This window comes from Uloborus diversus, chromosome 2 (genome assembly GCF_026930045.1).
Source record: "Uloborus diversus isolate 005 chromosome 2, Udiv.v.3.1, whole genome shotgun sequence".
In the NCBI taxonomy this organism is placed as follows: Eukaryota; Metazoa; Arthropoda; class Arachnida; order Araneae; family Uloboridae; genus Uloborus; species Uloborus diversus.
This window is the reverse complement of record NC_072732.1, coordinates 213,701,120-213,719,624: the sequence shown is the minus strand read 5'-3', so window position 1 is coordinate 213,719,624 and position 18,505 is coordinate 213,701,120. Positions and strand designations below refer to the sequence as shown.

At 38.9% G+C, this 18,505-nt stretch overlaps 1 protein-coding gene across 1 annotated transcript in view; it reads left to right on the top strand.

Moving 5' to 3' along the window:
• LOC129216789 (Ig-like V-type domain-containing protein FAM187A) overlaps positions 1-18,505 on the top strand; it is a 28,430-nt gene that overhangs the window by 3,239 nt on the left and 6,686 nt on the right. The window contains exons 3-4 of the mRNA XM_054851004.1: positions 943-1,127; positions 11,846-11,998. Coding sequence (XP_054706979.1) covers positions 943-1,127; positions 11,846-11,998 — 338 coding nt within the window. The remainder of the gene's footprint in view (positions 1-942; positions 1,128-11,845; positions 11,999-18,505) is intronic.

The following is an 18,505-nucleotide window of genomic DNA, read 5'->3' as shown; positions in this document are numbered from 1 at the left end:
GCCATAGTATGCGATACGCCTCCGATAAGATGGGATCTGACCTTGCTTATTCTTATTTCTTCTTGGAGAGTTCACTGAAATGAGGAAGTCTTGTTGGCACTAAAATGGTTTGTGCTTCTTCTCTTCAGAGAACTCCACAAGAAAAAATAAACACCATCAATTGCAGACCTCATTCCCCACCTTACCCTTGCCATACTATATTGATTGTCTGATAGCAGAATATACAAAATGAGAAAGAGAGCCTCAAAAGGTTTGAGTATTGAATTGAAACTTATGACCGGAGGTGTCATAGTAATGCAGTAACAGAAATTCAAGATCAAAAAGAGCGTATGGTTATAAGAAGAACATTTAAGGGACATAATGTTAAATAATGTTAATAAATGCATTTCATTGCGTTGCAACTGATGCTCGAAATTTTCACTAATTGAGTATGATGTAGATCCCTGATGAATAGCCCTTCAATCCTGACTTCCAAGTCTTACGACTCCCATTGATTTAGATGTAAGTTACCTCATTTTAAAAAATTTACCTCTATTTACGAGACACCTTATGGCACACCTTAATGGCGATAGAGGATATATTTAAAATAAGAAAGCACATTAATTTTCTGTTATCGATGCCAGACTCGACGCTCAAATGTTTTTTGTAAACTCACATGAAGGTTCATATTAATTTTTCTTTTTCTCTTCTTAATTTTAGGATTGCTATAATACATTTCTATGAAGGTCTTTTCATTTTGTAGACCCTTCACAAGTTTTCTTTGCAACAACTTTCATATTTGAAGTTTCTCATCTCCTCTCTCTTCGCAGCAACTCTCAATCTTTGAATAACTCACCACTTTTTTTTCGTGGGAATTTTCTTTTTATAAAATCTCCCACCGCTGACCATCTACTAATATAACCGTGTAAAACTAACAACAAATCTAGTAATCTTCTATTGCAGATTCCCTGCCCTTCTGAAAGCGGAATAGTGGTCGTGACAGATTCTAGCGGGAAGATGCTGGACACCGTCGACAACAGCCAGGGCATCTACTCCATGCAACAGCCTCTGCCTCCACTGCCGGACTTGGTCAAACGCAAGACACTTTACGGAGAAGAGGGGTCACCAATTCTGATGACATGTCCGGGGTAAATTTTCCAAATAAAATTCATACAAAAGTTACAAGTTATAATAGCCATTAAGAAACAAGTGAGCATTAGGCAAATGCAAACCAAATCACTGACGCTGTACATCCGAAAATTCTGATGCATTGGAACAAGTGTTCCGTGCAGATTTGATTTTACTTATCTATCTAATATATTTATTTATTTACTTATTTATTTGCTGTATCACCTAGATTGATTATAATTTGCAACTTTTGGCTATATATTTTAATTTCCAATTAACAGTGTGTAATCAGAAAATAATTTCGCTTGGGGGTATGGTTAAATTTCACGGAGGGAATGGGATATGGTTAGTTTTTATTTGCTTTCAATGGACAAAAAGAAAATGTTCTGATTTTCCGGGGGTGATATAAATCTCCCCCCCCCCCCCCCCCGGATATGCAACTAAACATTGAAAATATTTATTGAGCTATTAAGCAATTCCTATTGAAAATCTTTATTAAGATTTATATATTAAAAAAAATACTTATAACTTATACAGTAAATAAGGCAGTGGCGCCGACTCCATGGGGCTAGAGGGGGCCCGAGCCAAATTAAAAATATTTTTGAGGGGGCAGAGCCCCCCCAATAAATCAAGAAAATTATAAGTTACATTATGCTTTCTAAACTCATAAATTTATCTTTTATTTTCCTTGTTTGAAGATAGTTTACCTTGTAAAATATATTCAGTAATGAGTTAAAACAAATAATTATTACGGTTGTGTAAGCAGGTTAACTGAAAATGAGTGGTGCGAATGATGATAGTGTTACAGTGCTGCGAGTACTGTAAAAATTTGTCCCAGTGCGCGAACTTACTGGTCAAGTCTGTTGCCGGTGGGCAGCGCTGCGGCGCGCTCACCTAAGTGTTGCTGATCTGGAAAAATATATATATGAGAGTTTGATTTGTATATAAAATGGGAGGCGTGATAGTTTTGAATACTTTTGGGGATCGTGTTTAAAAGAAAACCTTCACAAAATGATGATCCTTCCCTTCCTCGGAATCGACGTGTACCAAAGAAGTATGAAAACAATGAAGGCAGCTAACCGCACACTTTCAAAATCCCAAAGGAAAACATTTGACTCGCGCTACTTATGCGAAATAGCTATAACACGATTTTTTCTCCAGTATTCAGACCTAACGCGAATTCCTCACCGCAACACGAAAATTCTCGGAAGGGAATCGTGGTGTGTTCGTATCAGCTTTGTTATTGGCTACTAAAAAAAATTTTTTCATGAATGGATCTTTTTCCTTTTAGCATCGCTGAGAGTAGAAGTTCCCTTTTCATTTTAAATGCGAAAGTTAATGAAATATAATGACACCTAAGAGCGCTGTTTCATCTAAAGTTTGTGAAGATAAAAAGAGAAAGTTTCATGACAATTAAAGAAAAGCTAGAGCTTCTTGAAAAGCTGATGGTCAACTAAAAAATGCGTTGAAGGTAGCACGAGAATTAGGTATGAGTGATTCTTCCGTACATACAATTACAAGTCAAGAAAAGGAAATCCGTAAAAATTCACCGACTAGTGTCTTGCAAAAATTTATGAAAATGGAAACTGCTCATGTATTGTGTACGAATATCATTAATTGATCGACTGTACAGTACAACTAAAGATGCATTTGCTTTTCTTACTATATACTGTGTCTACCGTATACCGGTTTATTTTTTCTTTTTTTCCCATTAATCATTGATTTTGTACATAGTAGCAGTATTTTATGTTGAATAAAACGTTTTTTTTAAATACAAGTAAACATTCAGTTCTTTATGTAAGAGACAGTAATGTGCAGTTAGTTAAGAGATGGTTTTTAACAGTTTGAGGGGGTGTTTACAAGTGTCTAAAATAATTGGGTACGTTTATAAAAAAATTTACACATACCCTTTTCCACAACGCGAAAATTCGACCTACGCGAGAGGTCTTGGAATGCATCCCTCGCGTAAGACGGGAGTTGACTGTACTACAAGGCAATATACATTGAGGTTTGTAAAATGGTGCAATTTTGCATTATTGGACGATTTACATCAACTGGACGCACACAGGTCATTGCAGTTGAACAAGAGTGCTTGCTTTTATTAAACAGAGGTGAAAGAGAAGAGAACATTTTGAAAAATCAACTGAGGTTTTCAAAAATGACCTAGACATTGAGAGACTGCGTTTACACTTGAATATGTTAGCCGATATCACTAATGTAAAAACAACTGGTCTTAAAAAGCATGCGTAAATTAAATTTCCTTTTTACAAAAATACTGTGTGTGTTTGTATTTATTTCTTCCGTTTTTCGAAGCCAAAAAATATGTGTCGGGCTTGTCGAGTTTTCGAGGTTCTAATGTTGATTATATGATTTTAAAAAAACTTTAAAACTCACTATTTTTCATCTCAAATTTAGAAAATTTCCTGCGGCATGCCCCCTTTCCCCCGATATTTTTTAAGTCGGCGTCTCTGGCAGTGCCCTTCAATGCAAGTCAAGCGCCTTACCTTTTCCATGCCTAGCTACGGCACTGCATGACTCCCCATAAAATAGAACAAAAAAATGTCTCTTGCTAAGACAAGTGACATGATCTAGTTGAACCAGAAAAATTTGTATACCAATTTTTGGATTGTTTTACTTTGAAAACGCCATGCCACATACTGTTTGTTTTTAAATTATACACACCAGAAAATATGTAAATTGGCATTTTCAAGGCACAACAATCGACCTTTATTTGGGGGAGGGGGAACCTCCATGGGATTACATAACCCCCTAAACCCCCGGTGATGACTGGGCCAGCCCCCCCAATGATTTTTGCAAGTCAGCGCCCCTGAAATAAGGAGCATCTGTACAATGCAAAGAAAAAAAAATGCATGCATTTGTAATACATCAGTGATTTCTTGTATGAACGCCAGGAATTAATTCAAGGCTTCGGAAGGCAATTTCTTCGGGATAGAATGAAAACGGCTGAAAGCATCAGTTTAGGAACTGGATTGTTGATTTTTGTCAGTGTGTAACTTTCATAAATTAGTACAGTAGACCTTCGTTTTACGCGGGGGTTACGTTCCACGGAAATACCACGTAAATCGAAACCACGTAAATTGAGACCTAATACTAGTGTTAAAATAGGGGTTTGGTTCCATAGATAAAAAAAACTTCTTCATTCTAGTGATGACTAATTGTATAATAAGCTTAATGTGTACTTATATCGATTTTTACGCACAATATGCATAAAGAAAACATAAATTAATTTCGTGTTCTGTCTATAAAGAGGAGCTGGCAACGATAGTCTTTTGGCAATCATTAAGAATTTTTCTCTGTAATTCTTTGCAGAGCATTAACGATCCATGACCACTTGCATCATTTCCATGATAGAATCTCCCTTCACTAACAATTCATAAAGATTCTATTGTCGAGGAATGGCTCAAAATTTTTAATGTGAACGTTTTCGGTTGCGTGTCACCAATGTCTGTATCCTCGTTGGTTTTGGCCGTCTTTGTCACTCCTAAAAGCTCTTCTTCCAGTGAGTTCTAAACTGAGTGAGTTTAATAACTTTACTTCTGGAAAGAGCTCTGGAATCCATCGCATAAAATGTCTCCAGTGGCCCAAGCTCGATTATTAGCATGCCAAAATGCAGTTTACTACGTGTAATCTGCAATCTTAAGGAGTTTGAATTTTAAAAGAGGGGAAAATTTTATCTGTTTGCACTGCCGCATCCGCGTAAAACCGAAACTCTTCCGCGTAAAATAAAATAAAGTCGTCAAATCTTAAACCGCGTATAATCGAAACCGCGTAAAATAAACCCGCGTAAAATGAGGGTCTACTGTACAACAACTGTTGTGGAACTAAATTCTATATATTTTCCTGATTGCACTTAATTGTTTCAGGTTTTACTCGGGTTGGATAGGATCGAGTTATGCCCAATGCTCCAATGAGACTTAGCATTGGTAACAACATTAACCAAGAAGTTCTGATTTCTTTCGGCTCTCTCAAATCCCTTTGCCTCTATCTCGTTCGCTCAATCAACGCAACCAGCGCCAGCATTCTTTTTCCTTATCTTTTTTCACCGTAAAATTTTACATTAAAATGAGATTTCAAGGTTAAAGAGTACTGACAACATGGATGCCAGTGCATTTTATCATGAAATTTCAGGTTTTTTTTTTTTTACTTTCTTCTATATCAGCGGTTCCCAACCTTTTTCTCTTTGCGAACCCCTTGGAACAGGCAAAAAAGTTCGCGAACCCCCTGATGTTGAAATTAGTAACATGTAAGAAACAATAAAAAAACAGCATGTTTGCTTTCCATTTTTTGCAGCATTTGATTGCAATAGACAAAAATATAATTGTAAAATATCATTAAGTGCAAACATTAATAAAAAGTTAAAACTACATCTACAAGAAAAATTATAAACAAGAAGTTTTATAAACCAACTATTTTTTTTAAGCATACTTTAAATTGGGGGGAAAATCCTTAATGCGATATTTGTGGCTGTTTGACGGAACAAAGAAACTGAAAGTTTGGTTCAATGTCTGACAGTTTGAGTCTTAAATCAGGCTCTGCATTCAATCTGCTTCGGTATTTATCTTTGAGATAAGTATAGGAGGAAAATCCTTTCTCGCACAGATATGTTGTACAAAATGGTAATAAAATTCGAATTGCTTTTTTGGACAAAACGGTATAGTCATTTCTTACACTGAGCCAGAAGTCAATTAACGAGAGCTCTTTAAAGGTAGTTTTCAATGAACTATCGCAGGATAACTCGATGAGCATTTCCTTTTCAAGTAATGTCAGGGTGTTCTCTAAGCATGGATTTCCTTCAAAAGGATTGTGTATCCAGTTGTTTGAGAGAGGGACGTTACGCCTATTGGGAAAATACTCGTCAAAAGTTAGTTCAAGATGTTGCAGATGTTCACATACATTTCTTTTAACGCTTTCATCAAGTTTCATTGAGTTTTCTGATAAAAAACTACTAAGAGAAGTGAAACAAGAAAACTCACCCATTTCCAGGCATTGGATCCAGAAATTCAATTTTTTTACCATAGCTTCAATTTTATCATATACAACGAAAATATTAACAACTGCACCTTGCAAGGATAGATTTAATTCATTTAATTTTGAAAAGATGTCAGCTAAATATGCAAGCCTTTGCACCCAAAGAGGATCGAACATGCAAGTGGACAAGTGAAATGGATGATCAACAAAAAATGCTTGGACTTCTGACTTCAATTCAAATAAGCGTGTCAAAATTTTGCCACGGGAAAGCCATCTAACTTCTGTGTGAAGAAATAAAGTAACATGAAGGCTTCTCAATTCCTCACAAAGCGCGTGAAATAGACGGCAGTTTGTGGGACGTGATTTTATGAAATTTACAATTTTTACCGCATCATTCAAAGTAGCAGATAATTCTGCGGGAATACGCTTACATGCTAATGCTAGTCTATGAATGCAGCAATGAGTCCATTCAATTTTCTCGTTAATCTTCTTTTTACTCGCACCACAAAGCCAACAAATTTTCCTGTCATTGATTTTGCACCATCCGTGCACACACCCACACACAAAGACCAATCTATTCAATTTTCTTCAAAGTAACTGTTGACCAGTTCGAAAATTGCTTCTCCAGTTGTGTTGGTTTTCAAAGGTTTTGCAAATAGTACATCTTCTTTAATTGCATCGTTAAAAATATACCTAACATAGACAAGTAATATTGCAGCGTTTGCTACATCAGTCGACTCATCAAGCTGGATCGCAAAATTATTCTCTTTTATTCTATTCACAAGTTCTTTCTCCACATTACTTGCCAAATCAGTAATTCTGCGTGATACTGTGTTGTTTGATAGCGGAACCAGGTCAATTTTTTTTGCTGATTTTTCTCCCAGCATACACTTAGCAATATCTTTAGCACACGGTCCAATTAAATTTTCTGCAATTGTATGTGGCTGTCCAGATCTTGCAATTCTATAACTGACTCGATATGAAGCTTCAAGGGCCATTTTACTATCTTCGTTGGATTCTAACAGGAACGTAGAGACGCTACACTTTTTATTATATTCCAATTTTCTTTTAAAATATTCGATAGGTTTGTCCTTGTGTGTCGGATGCTTTGTTTCGAGGTGTCTTCTCAGAAGTGACGGTTTCAAACTGCTGTTCGCTAGAACTTCGTTGCAGAGAAGACAAAGCGGTCTAGGTTCAGACTCTTCTCCAGTAAAATAAAAGCCCATTTGTAAATAGTCACTGTCATATTTTCGCTTTTTTCCTTTTTTCTCCCCTAGTTCACTTTTCTGTTTAGTCGGGGGAGGCGGCAGTTCATTACAGCTATCTATTTCAATATCCTGTGTTGATTCGAAAGTTACTGCTGATGTTGAGGGTTGATCGATTGACTGCTTGTCCATTTGTCGCTCAACCAAACTACCAGCTTTCAACCATCGATCCATAACAGCAGAAAGTTATTAAATCATAAAAATTACCAACACGATTATAACTTCACAAACAGAGTAGCAAGTTCACGTAGCAAAACCAATTGCAAACAAAATCACTTGTTTTCAAACATCTCTAAAGTATCTCTAAATGCGTCTGTTAACAACTATTTCCCCAGAACTATGAGCATGCTGATGTTATATATTTTTGAAAACGAACAGATGGGTAAAATCCAGTAATAAATTTTAAGTTTGGAGCCTTTTGCTGTCATGTCTGCTATTCGATGACTGAATTCGACGGAAATTCCCGAGTTATATTTCAACCAGATTAGAAATAATACCCCTATGATGCATTGTTTGAGAATTCTTTATTTTTTTCGACATATGTATATTATGTATATTGTTTGATTGACTCCACGCGATGGCGCCTTTTTAAGGTCATCGTTATCCCCGCCACAGCTTAATACAACGTTTCTGCATGGCGCCTAGCAATAAAGAAGGAAGGATATCTCTTTTTGTTGTCTATCGAAAAAAAAATGAGAAAATTTCTTTTTAACCGCTGAAAGATTTTTTTTTTTTTTTTTTTGAGCTTAATAGAAGAGTCTGGCGCGTTTTCAAATTAAAAAAAAAATTAGTAAATATGTGTGCAAATTGAATATTTTATAATTTTTTACCAAACTAGGAAAAATCCGCCATTGCACCGAAATTTTCGCGAACCCCCTTCCTGCACCTCGCGAACCCCTGGGGGTTCGCGAACCACCGGTTGGGAACCTCTGTTCTATATCTAATATATAGAAGAAAGTATTGGATTCGTGCAAATTTTCGAATTTCGAATTTTGACGGATTCGAACGTTTTGAGGTGTGCTGAGTCCATTTCGACCATTTTTGGAAAATGTCTGTCTGTGTGTGTGTGTGTGTGTATGTATGTATGTGTGTGTGTATGTATGTGTGTCACGTCTGTGTGTGACCAGTTTTTTGTGGCCGCTCTACAACAAAAACTACCGCATGAAATCGAACGAAATTCAGTACACATATGTGCCCCTATGTGAACTTGTGCCCATTAGTTTTTGGCGCGAATTCCTCCAAGGGGGGTGGAGCAATGGGACGTTTTTCGAGTTACGCATGCTTGCTATTCCTCAGGAAGTAACTGGCGGAATCAAACAAAATTTGGTCCATATGTTGGTATTAACAGGAGCAGGTGCTGATTCAATTTTGGTGTCAATAACTCAAACGGGGGTTTAGCTATAGAACGTTTTTTGTCGTCAATTGTGACTGCTGTATCTCAAGAAATAATGAACGGAATGAAAGAAAAATTTATCGGCAAGTAGCCCTTAGTGGGTATAAGAACTGATTTTATTTTTGTGTCAACAGCTAAAAAGGGGGTAGCGCAATCACCCGTTCTTTTTTTCCATTTTGAGTGCCCTATCTCAAGAAGTAATGCTACGTTCTGGTTGAAATTTGGAATATATGTGAATCCATATGTAAACAGGCTTTGGTTCAATTTTGACGCCGATCGCTCCAAGAGGTGTTGATTTTTTTTTTTTTTTTTTTTTTTTTTTTGCGAATAAAAAATATTTTTATTAATGCAACAATAAGAAAGATAAATCGTAATAGATTGTCGTCTGCGTATTTCTCGTGATTTTAATTGCATGGAAATGATCGGAAATATTATCTCAATGATTTAAAATTTTTAACTGTTGCCATCTTATGTTTGTTAACAAATAAAATATTTGTAATTAATTCAAGCAAGGCTTTTAAAATAACTTTCAATTTTCGCTCTTTGCTTTGCTTTTGCAATAATTCAGACATTGGGATGGTCGTCAAGTTTTTGCATGTGTAATTTTGTTTTCATTGGGAATATTGCTTCCTCGTCAAGCATGGGGAGGGATCAGAAAAAAAAAGAAAAATATAGAAGAAAGTTTCGTGATGGCCACAACATACTAGTTTTAATTCGTATTTCAAAAACGTCATTCTTTCCTCAACATAATCCTTATATATTATTTCTGTAGCCTGTTTTTGGTTTCTACGCGAGATTTTCCTCAATTATTGATCGATTTCTTTGATTTACACCTTATTTTAAAGCTTATCGTGCAGGCTACTGACGAAAAATAGACCCACGGTCTAAAAATTGTTTTTTCGGGCAAAAAAACCTGTTTTAAAGAACCAGAATGAAGTTTTCGGTTAAATTTATAGCTTTAACTTGCACTGTTACCGACAGAGCGGAATAGCTTGATCGGCAGAGCGTTCGACTGGTAACCAGGAGAATGCGTGTTCGGGCCCACGTCCGGACAATCTGCAGCAAAAAATAAGAAAAATATCGCGCATTACATGAACAATGAATAACAAATATGAGGGAATACATGAGATAGAAACGCTCCTAGCTGTTATGAAAACTTGATGCAACACGGAGCTAAACTGATACTCAATTGTAAGGTTTTTTTTTTAAAGCTTTGGCTCCGGTAAGAAAATTAAAGCATAATGTAAGCGAAAATATAAGTATCAGGTTTAAGATTTCAGACTACAATGGAATTGTTTTTTGTTCAGTAAAATATAATAAATCGTATGTTGAAATATAGATCCTTCTAATGAGTTTTTGACTCTTTGTACAAATAAAAAAATTACTACCTCAATTTAAAGGGTAATATATATATTTTTCTTCTTTTTGCAAAAAAACAAATAGCGTATCACATTTTTTCTACATTTGAAAAGCTACGCTTAAAAAAGAACTTAGTTCAAATTATTTTGTATTTTAACCGTGCTGTTAAATGATAAACACGTACTGCCATCTACGTCATAACGGTTCAAACAGCCTGCGATAACAAATTGTAAAAATTTTCAAAAATAAAGACACTTCTCGGCAAGATAAAAAAAATTTAAAATTAACCTGTGTGTTTTTTTTTCCGGTAGAACGTTCGGCTATAAACTGTCTGAACTTCGGGCCAGTTCGGGCTGTCCGACATAATAGCAAATTTACTTTAATATTACGCATTACATGTACTCATAACATACAACAGAACCACGAGTTTCATAATCTTTAATTATTTATTCGAATACGATAGAAAATATTAAAATTATTATTAACTTCATTAGTAAAAAATCATTTTCTACTCCTCTGCTTTCGGCTGAAAAAAAAAAAAAAGCATTTTGTCTACGTTCGAAAAAACAGACTCAGTTCAACTGGTTTTGGTTTTGAATTTTAAGTGTTCGATTAAAAGAAAAACAAGTGCGGGCATTTAAGCCGTATAGGTTAAAGAAACCTGCTATGGGAAATTGTTGAATATTCAAAAAAAAAAAAAAACACTTATTTTTTCAATCGAATTTATTACTTCTCTAGAATGTTTGTTTCAATCGCTGAGTGAGATCTTCCTCATTCTTTAATCTAATTCCATGTTTTACGAATAATTTTAAATCGTATCATGCTGGCTAATGACAAAACATAGACGCATGATCTTATTATATTTTTTTCGGCAAAAAGCTTTTTTTACTGTGTTTTATTACGCATTCCTTCAATGAATAGCATTCGAAAAGGAAGGCGCAGTTGCTAGATTTGTTGGAGCGTCGTACTGTTAATCAGAATGGCGCCAGTTCGAATCCGTGCCACTAAATATCTCTTTACTGTTTCTTTTTTTCCGTCAGATGCTCACATGGGCAGGACTGTATTTGCCACAACCTGATTTTTCACATGCAAAATTATTGCTTTTTCACGAATCCCTCAGCCACACTTTTAATGATATTTATGTTTGCATTGAAAATACGTACAACCAAAAGGGGAGCGATGATCAAATTATCACAACGTTGTATTTAACGAGGTTTTGTTACTGTTGTCTTCAAATTACATGCCTTCTCTTGTGCGCTTACTTTTTTCGGTTTTTCTTCCTAATATTTTTTCTTTGAAATTTTTAAAGAGCGAAATGCCTTTTGAAACGATTCGAAGTACAGTGCGGAGTTCCGCACGGGTCGACTAGTGCATAAATGTTTCTCGTTTCCACGCCACCAAACACCATAAATCCTTCGTTTCTCTGAAACTCGAGCTACATAAGTAACTAAATTAAGCAACCTAATATTTCCCAGACCGAAAACTACCACCCACTCATTTTCCTAACTATCTAAGGCCTATATTCACCAGACGATTTGGCATTCCTTCAGACAGCCAAACCGCATGTTCCAAGCTTGCTCCAACCAATAAGAAGGCCTCAATCGGTGGTTCGGGTCTCTGACTGAGATTAATTTCGGTAGGCTGGTGAATATGACCCTAAGGGGCATCTCAATACACGAAGGTGGAACGAAAATTTAACGCAAAATATGCTTTAATTCCAATGTCTTTTCAGAAACACGGAAGGGAAATTTTTCGTGTGGCGTAACGAGTCTTTCGTGATCAATCCAAGCAAGGTCCATGTCCGGACGAAAGGACGAGTCAAGATTGACCTCGCAAACAACCTCATCATTCGCCAACTGCGATATTCTGACTCTGCTATATACAGGTAAGCCGAATTGTCTAATAGCTTTCAACAATCAAAGATGTAATGATGTTCACTGCGCAGTGGTGTAGTGAAAAAGAGATGAGAAGGTCATAATCGCACACAGCCAGGGTCTGATTAACGCACGGTCCGGTGGGTCCGCGGACCTGGGTACCACAAATTTAGGGGCACTAAAGTAGCCTAAATTAACTTCCTTCCTTTTTTTTCTGTTAAAGTGAACGTTCCTTTTCAGCTTTGAAAAGAATCAAAAATCGTTTGAGAAGCTGCGTTTCTCAGGATAATTTACAGGCGTTTTTCTTATTGACCATTGAAAATTTTGTGACATCAAAATTAGATTTCGATGATGTATGTGATCGACACATTTGCCTCTGTTAAAGTCTGAAAGAAGCCTTTTTAAAGCTTAATGTCAGAATTAGTTTTTTTTTTGCTGTTTTTGTAGTTTTAAATTGTTTTTTAACTCATTTTCACCTTAAGGTAAGGCAATTTTAACTATGATAAGTATGGTGATTATCAAGTGTTTGGTATTCAAATCCCAGGTTTCTGTAGTAATGTGTAGGTTTCTAGTGTATTAGGTTTCTAATATAAAACATTTACTTTGAAATTGTGCTGATTTTCTCATGGGGGGGCACCAATTTTTACTCAGGACCTGGGCACCAGTTTGTCTTGATCGGGCCCTGCACACAGCCCCCCCCCCCCATGACGTCTCTAGGGTTTATACTACTCTACTAAAGCATCCAGGGAAATGTGGATCTAGGGGCGCCTCGAACTTAAATTTTTGAGAGGATGGAATTCTCAATTTGTCGAATGTAACTTCAAATCTTACCGAATTATAAAGTACTGTTTTCATGAATAAGTACATTCAATGGAAATGGGCATTCGGGCATTTAAAAATTGCAGTTACATTTACGTTTCCAAATTTGATGAATCATTGAACAAAGTTGGCCGAATAAGGAAATTTTTGGACAGGTCACAGTGACTTCTCATCGGGGCGACCCTGTGATATGCCCTTAATATTGTAACGGATTCGGTGCGACTTCCACTTTCTTGAAATGAAGACACAGTTCTTGATAAAAACACAGGAAATTTATTTACACTATGTACAGGAAAGATCGTCAACAACTGCTAAATTATTCATCAGCAATTAAGCAATTATCACACAACACCGTAAACTCAACGTTTACACATGTATTTACTTCCAAATACGAAAACAACACAGCGAAATGCCTCGCAATAAACAGAGCAAATACGCTCTCAGTTCGAAATCTCAATCGAAACTCACTTTTTATCCATCGCTAACGGTTTATATACACACCGAAAAGAAATCTCTCAAATATTCCACACGCTTCTGGAACATAGTAGACCGTTATCAAATTTTATCAATGAACAAAAAGGAAATAGGGGGATCGTATACTTTAGCCATATGAAAAGGGGTTGTATATTCATTAAGGGAAACTATTTACAGGTTACGTTACTACAATAATTACTATTTACAGGATTTGTAACATTGCCCCCTTCCTAAGGACTGCACGTCCCGGGCAGTACAATCCCCAGAAAGGGTGCCAAACTTCTATCACAAGTTCACAATTACACACATTAAACTAACAGATACAGAAAACACAATAATAACAAGAAATATTACTGAACATTAAAAGCAAAAATTATCTACAACTTTTATGTTATCAACCATGGTTGTTTACGTAATACTCATGAACTATGGCCATAGTATGGGGCTAACCGATCATAATGTACAACCCTAGGTTTTGCATTAGGTGATTTTTGGATCCTCACTACGACGTCATTTAGTCGGTTAAGGACTTTGGAGGGTCCATCCCAATGCGACTGCAATTTGGGTGACAGACCTTTCCGTCGGACGCATTTCCATAACCAAACCTTGTCGCCTTCGTTGAATTCATGTCCAGTAGACCTTGTGTCGTATCGCATCTTCATCTTCTCCGCTGCGATGTTGATTCGCTCTCGTGCGAAGTTATGAACGTCTTCCAACCGGGCCTGGAGATCTTGGATGTACTCCTCAGGCGATGCAGGCGCATCCGGAGGACGACCGAAGACGAGATCACAAGGTAGCCGAAGCTCTCGTCCGAAGAGCATCTGAGATGGGGCATATCCGGTAGTCTCGTGGACAGCACTGCGGTAGGCCAGCAGGAACAAAGGTAGCTTCTTGTCCCAATCCTGTTGATTTCTGGAGACCATAAGTGAGAGATTATTCAGGATTGTGCGGTTAAATCTCTCCACCATGCCGTCCGATTGTGGGTGTAGTGGTGTTGTCCTAGTTTTCTCAATTCCGAGAATTTGACATAGGCCCTTAAACACAGCAGAGATGAAATTCCTCCCTTGATCGGAATGAATCTGCAAAGGTGTTCCGTATCTCGAGATCCAATGTTGGACTAGAGTCTCTGCTACGGTGGTAGCCTCTTGATCTGGAATGGGATATGCTTCCGGCCATTTGGTGAAGTAGTCGATGGAAACAAGAATGTATTTGTTCCCATCAGCAGTTCTTGGTAGAGGACCCAGGATGTCGATCCCAATTCGTTCGAAAGGAGCTCCAACGTTGTACAGATGTAGCTTCCCTCTGCTTCTTTTCTTCGATCCTTTACGAGCAGAACAGGCGTCACAAGAATGGCACCACTTCTCCACGTCATCCTTCGCCTTGCTCCAGAAGAAGCGCTCCCGAACTTTATTGAGGGTTTTCAACACACCAAAATGTCCTCCAGTCGCACTACTATGTATTTCTTTCAGAACATCTGAAATCCTTGATCGGGGAAGTAGTAACTGCCACCTAGACGTTTTGCCGTCATCAGATTCCCATTTTCGGTACAGTACGCCGTTCCGTAAATGGAGTGAATTCCATAAAGCCCAGTATCTTTTTGTTGCAGGACTAAAGATGGAAACGTTCTGCCAGCTAGGTCGCCGACTGTCACTCTCCATGAACTCCAAAATTGGTTTTATGTCGGGGTCTTCAAGTTGATCTTTTCGAACTTGGTCGTCACTCCATGGATCAGGTTCTGAAGATGTTGGAGTCACTGTCACCTGATAGGCAGTAGGACTAGTCGTTCCATACTGTTTCTCGATTCGGGAACAATAATTGCATTTCTCAGGACAGGGTCTCCTTGATAAAGCGTCTGCATTACCGTGAGACAACCCTTTTCGGTGCTTGATCTCCATGTCATATTCCTGGAGCCGCTGTATCCACCTGGCTATCTGGCATTCTGGATTCCTGAAGTTCAAAAGCCAAGTTAACGAGGCATGATCTGTCCGAAGCAGAAATTTTCGGCCGTAGAGGTAATGATGGAAGTGTTCTACAGCTTTCACTATGGCCAGTAACTCCTTTCTGGTGACACAGTAATTTCGCTCCGACTTTGATAAGCATTTGCTCCAGTAAGCGATGACATGTTCATTGCCGTCAATTTCTTGGGATAAAACAGCTCCGATGCCCTCGTGGCTCGCATCAGTGTCCAGGATGAAGGATTTTTCAGGCTGAGGGTAGGCGAGGATAGGCGTTGATGTTAAAGCCTCCTTCAGTCGTAGAAATGCATCTTCGCATTCTTTGGACCATTCAAACTTTTGCTTGCTCTCCGTCAGCTTATGCAAAGGTCGTGCAATGTTGGAAAAACCCTTTACAAACTTCGTGTAGTACGTGCAGAGCCCCATGAAACTTCGCAGCTGATGGATGTTTTCGGGACGACTCCAACTCTTGACCGCAGATACCTTTTCTGGATCGGTTTGTACACCTTCAGAAGAGATGATGTGGCCAAGGTAGTTCACTTCCCGGCGGAACAAATTACATTTGGTCGGGCTTAACTTCAGATTGGCCTCCTTAAGCTTTTGCAGCACCTTCCTAAGGTTTGCCAGATGTTCTTCGAAACTGCGTCCCACGATGATGATATCGTCTAAGTAGACCAAACAGGATTCGTAGGAAAGTCCTCTTAACACTGTCTCCATAAGACGCTCGAACGTAGTTGGTGCATTGCAGAGGCCGAAGGGCATCATTTTAAACTGCCATAAGCCTTGTCCAGTTGTAAACGCTGTCTTCTCTCGGTCATCAGGGTGTATCTCAACCTGCCAGTAGCCGCTCTTCAAGTCCAGGTTCGAAAACCACTTGTGTCCGGAAAGAGTGTCAAGGTGTCGTCTATCCGTGGAAGAGGGTAGCTGTCTTTCTTGGTGATTTCATTCAGCCGTCGGTAATGGACACAAAATCTGGTGGAGCCATCTTTCTTTCGGACCAAGACGATGGGAGAGGCCCAAGGACTGGATGACGGTTCGATTACATCATTCTCCTTCATCTCTTTCAGGAGGGTCTCAACCTCTTCCTTCTTGGCGAACGGTAGTCGTCTTGGATGCTGTTTAATAAGGGGGTGTTCTCCAGTGTAGATCCTATGCTGCGTTAAATTCGTACGGCCAACATCCTCCGATGTAGATGAAAACAGATGCTTGAAGTCATCCACAAATTGTTCCGCAGCAGTTCTTTGATCTTTCGATAAGGGTGCACTCCCAATTAACTTCGATGTCAAGGACTCAGAAGACACAGTCTCGTGGGAATTGATTCTTCTAATGATGCAGTTTACTGGAGTACAAGTTGCCAGAACTTCACCTTTCCGGATATTCCTTGGCCTTTCACTCACGTTGACGACAGGAATTACATCTTTAGAAAGGTCCACCAGCGTAGATGCTACCAGCACTCCTTTTGGGCTATTGCTTAAGTTGGGGTATTCAATGAGTCCAAATCGAAAACTATTGCTTTCTTCAAGGGAGCCAGGTATTAATGATTCTGACCTTGAGGGAATTGATAAATCTGTTTGGGCTATTATTTGATGAGCGGATTTTACATCATTTTCAACGTTGAAGATGGCTATGTCTTCTCTCATCGAGTGCAGTTCATTAATCTTGAAGTCAAGGGTGAAGTCGTATTTCTTTAAAAAGTCCAATCCGAGAATTAAGGGGTCTGTGATAGCAGCAACGAATGCCGTATGATGGTAAGTGGCATTTCCAAACACAATTGCTAAGTTTACTTTACCTTCAATCTCGATCTTGTCACCTGTCACAGTTTGGAGGGTAACGCAGGGCGGCGTCCATAGAATGTTGAGTCCAAATTGACGAGCCACATCTGTTCTAATGATTGTAACATTGGCTCCAGTGTCAATAATCAGTTCGCAGGGAAACCCGTTTACGTATGCGTAAACAAACAGTCCATTACTGCCGCCACTCGTCGATGAAATCTGGAAAACTTTAAAATGGAGCTCATTCCAATTTGGCGACCTCCGCCCCGCGAGATTGCCATGGCTTAGTTTTCCTGGACCTGAGAGGGAGAGGCGCTCTTCCCTCCGGTTTCTTGGCGAGCTTCACAGTTTCTTCGCAAGTGACCCTCGCCGCCACATTTCCAGCACTTAAGTGGTTGTCGATTTTGGTCCTTGGGAGCCGAAATCCTTTTGAGGGTTCCTGCAATTTCTTTTATTTGCTTTTCCAGTTCAGCAAAGCGTGACGAAACCGGATCAGGCTCATCAGTTTTCACGCCGCGGATTGAATGGCGATCCTTGCGGGTTGCTTGCTGGGCGGCCTCCAACTTCATCGCATACACAACAGCAGAATTCTTTGACATCCGCCATCCGTAGAGCTTTCTGGATTTCCGGATCTCGAACCCCGTCGATGTAGTAGTTGAGTGCCAGGTTGTCTCGAACATCCGCAGGACAGTCGCAAAAAGCAAGATGAGACAGTCTCTCGACGTCAGCCGCTAGCTCTTGCAGGGTTTCCCCGGTTTTCTGGAAACGGGACTTCAACTGGAGTCGGCTGAAACCTTTCTGGCACTTCTCACCGAAACGAAGCTCCAACGCAGATGTGAGGGCGGCGAAATCCAGGCGCTGGCTGTCCGGAAGGGTCTGGAGAATGTCCGCTGCGTCACCTCTCAGGGATGCTGCAAGATGACAGGCCTTGGTAGCAGAGTCCCATCCGTTCGCTTCCGCCACTATCATGGATTGGGTCTTGTACACCTGCCACGAACTTTTCCCATCAAATGTGGCCAGTTTAATGGACGGTCGAGCAACAGATGTGGGAGCGCCAAACTGTACAAAGCTGCTTTCCGCGGTCGCCAATCTCCTTTCCACGTCCTTAATTATTTCTTCCTTAAATGAAGTCAATTTCTTGTCTTCTTCTTCCAACTTATTTTCCATATTGGCGATGCGCTCCTCCACAGTATCAAATTTTTCTTCCAGAGCATCGACTTTATCTCCCATGGCGGTTAGTTGATTCTCCATCATGGTTTTCATCGACGTTAGGTCACTTTTCATTTCATCGTGACTTGTAGTAATTTTAGCAGTTAAATCACTATTTAGCAGTTCTTGGTTAGTCGCTAATTCATTTTTCAATTGTTCTTGATTTGCAGTAAAACTTGCAGTCAAATCACTTTTCACAGAGGTGATTGCGTCAAGAAGTTGTTTTAATTGTTCATCCATTGCGCGAGTAATCACCATAAAAACAAAGTCCAAATTTAAAAAGTCTTTA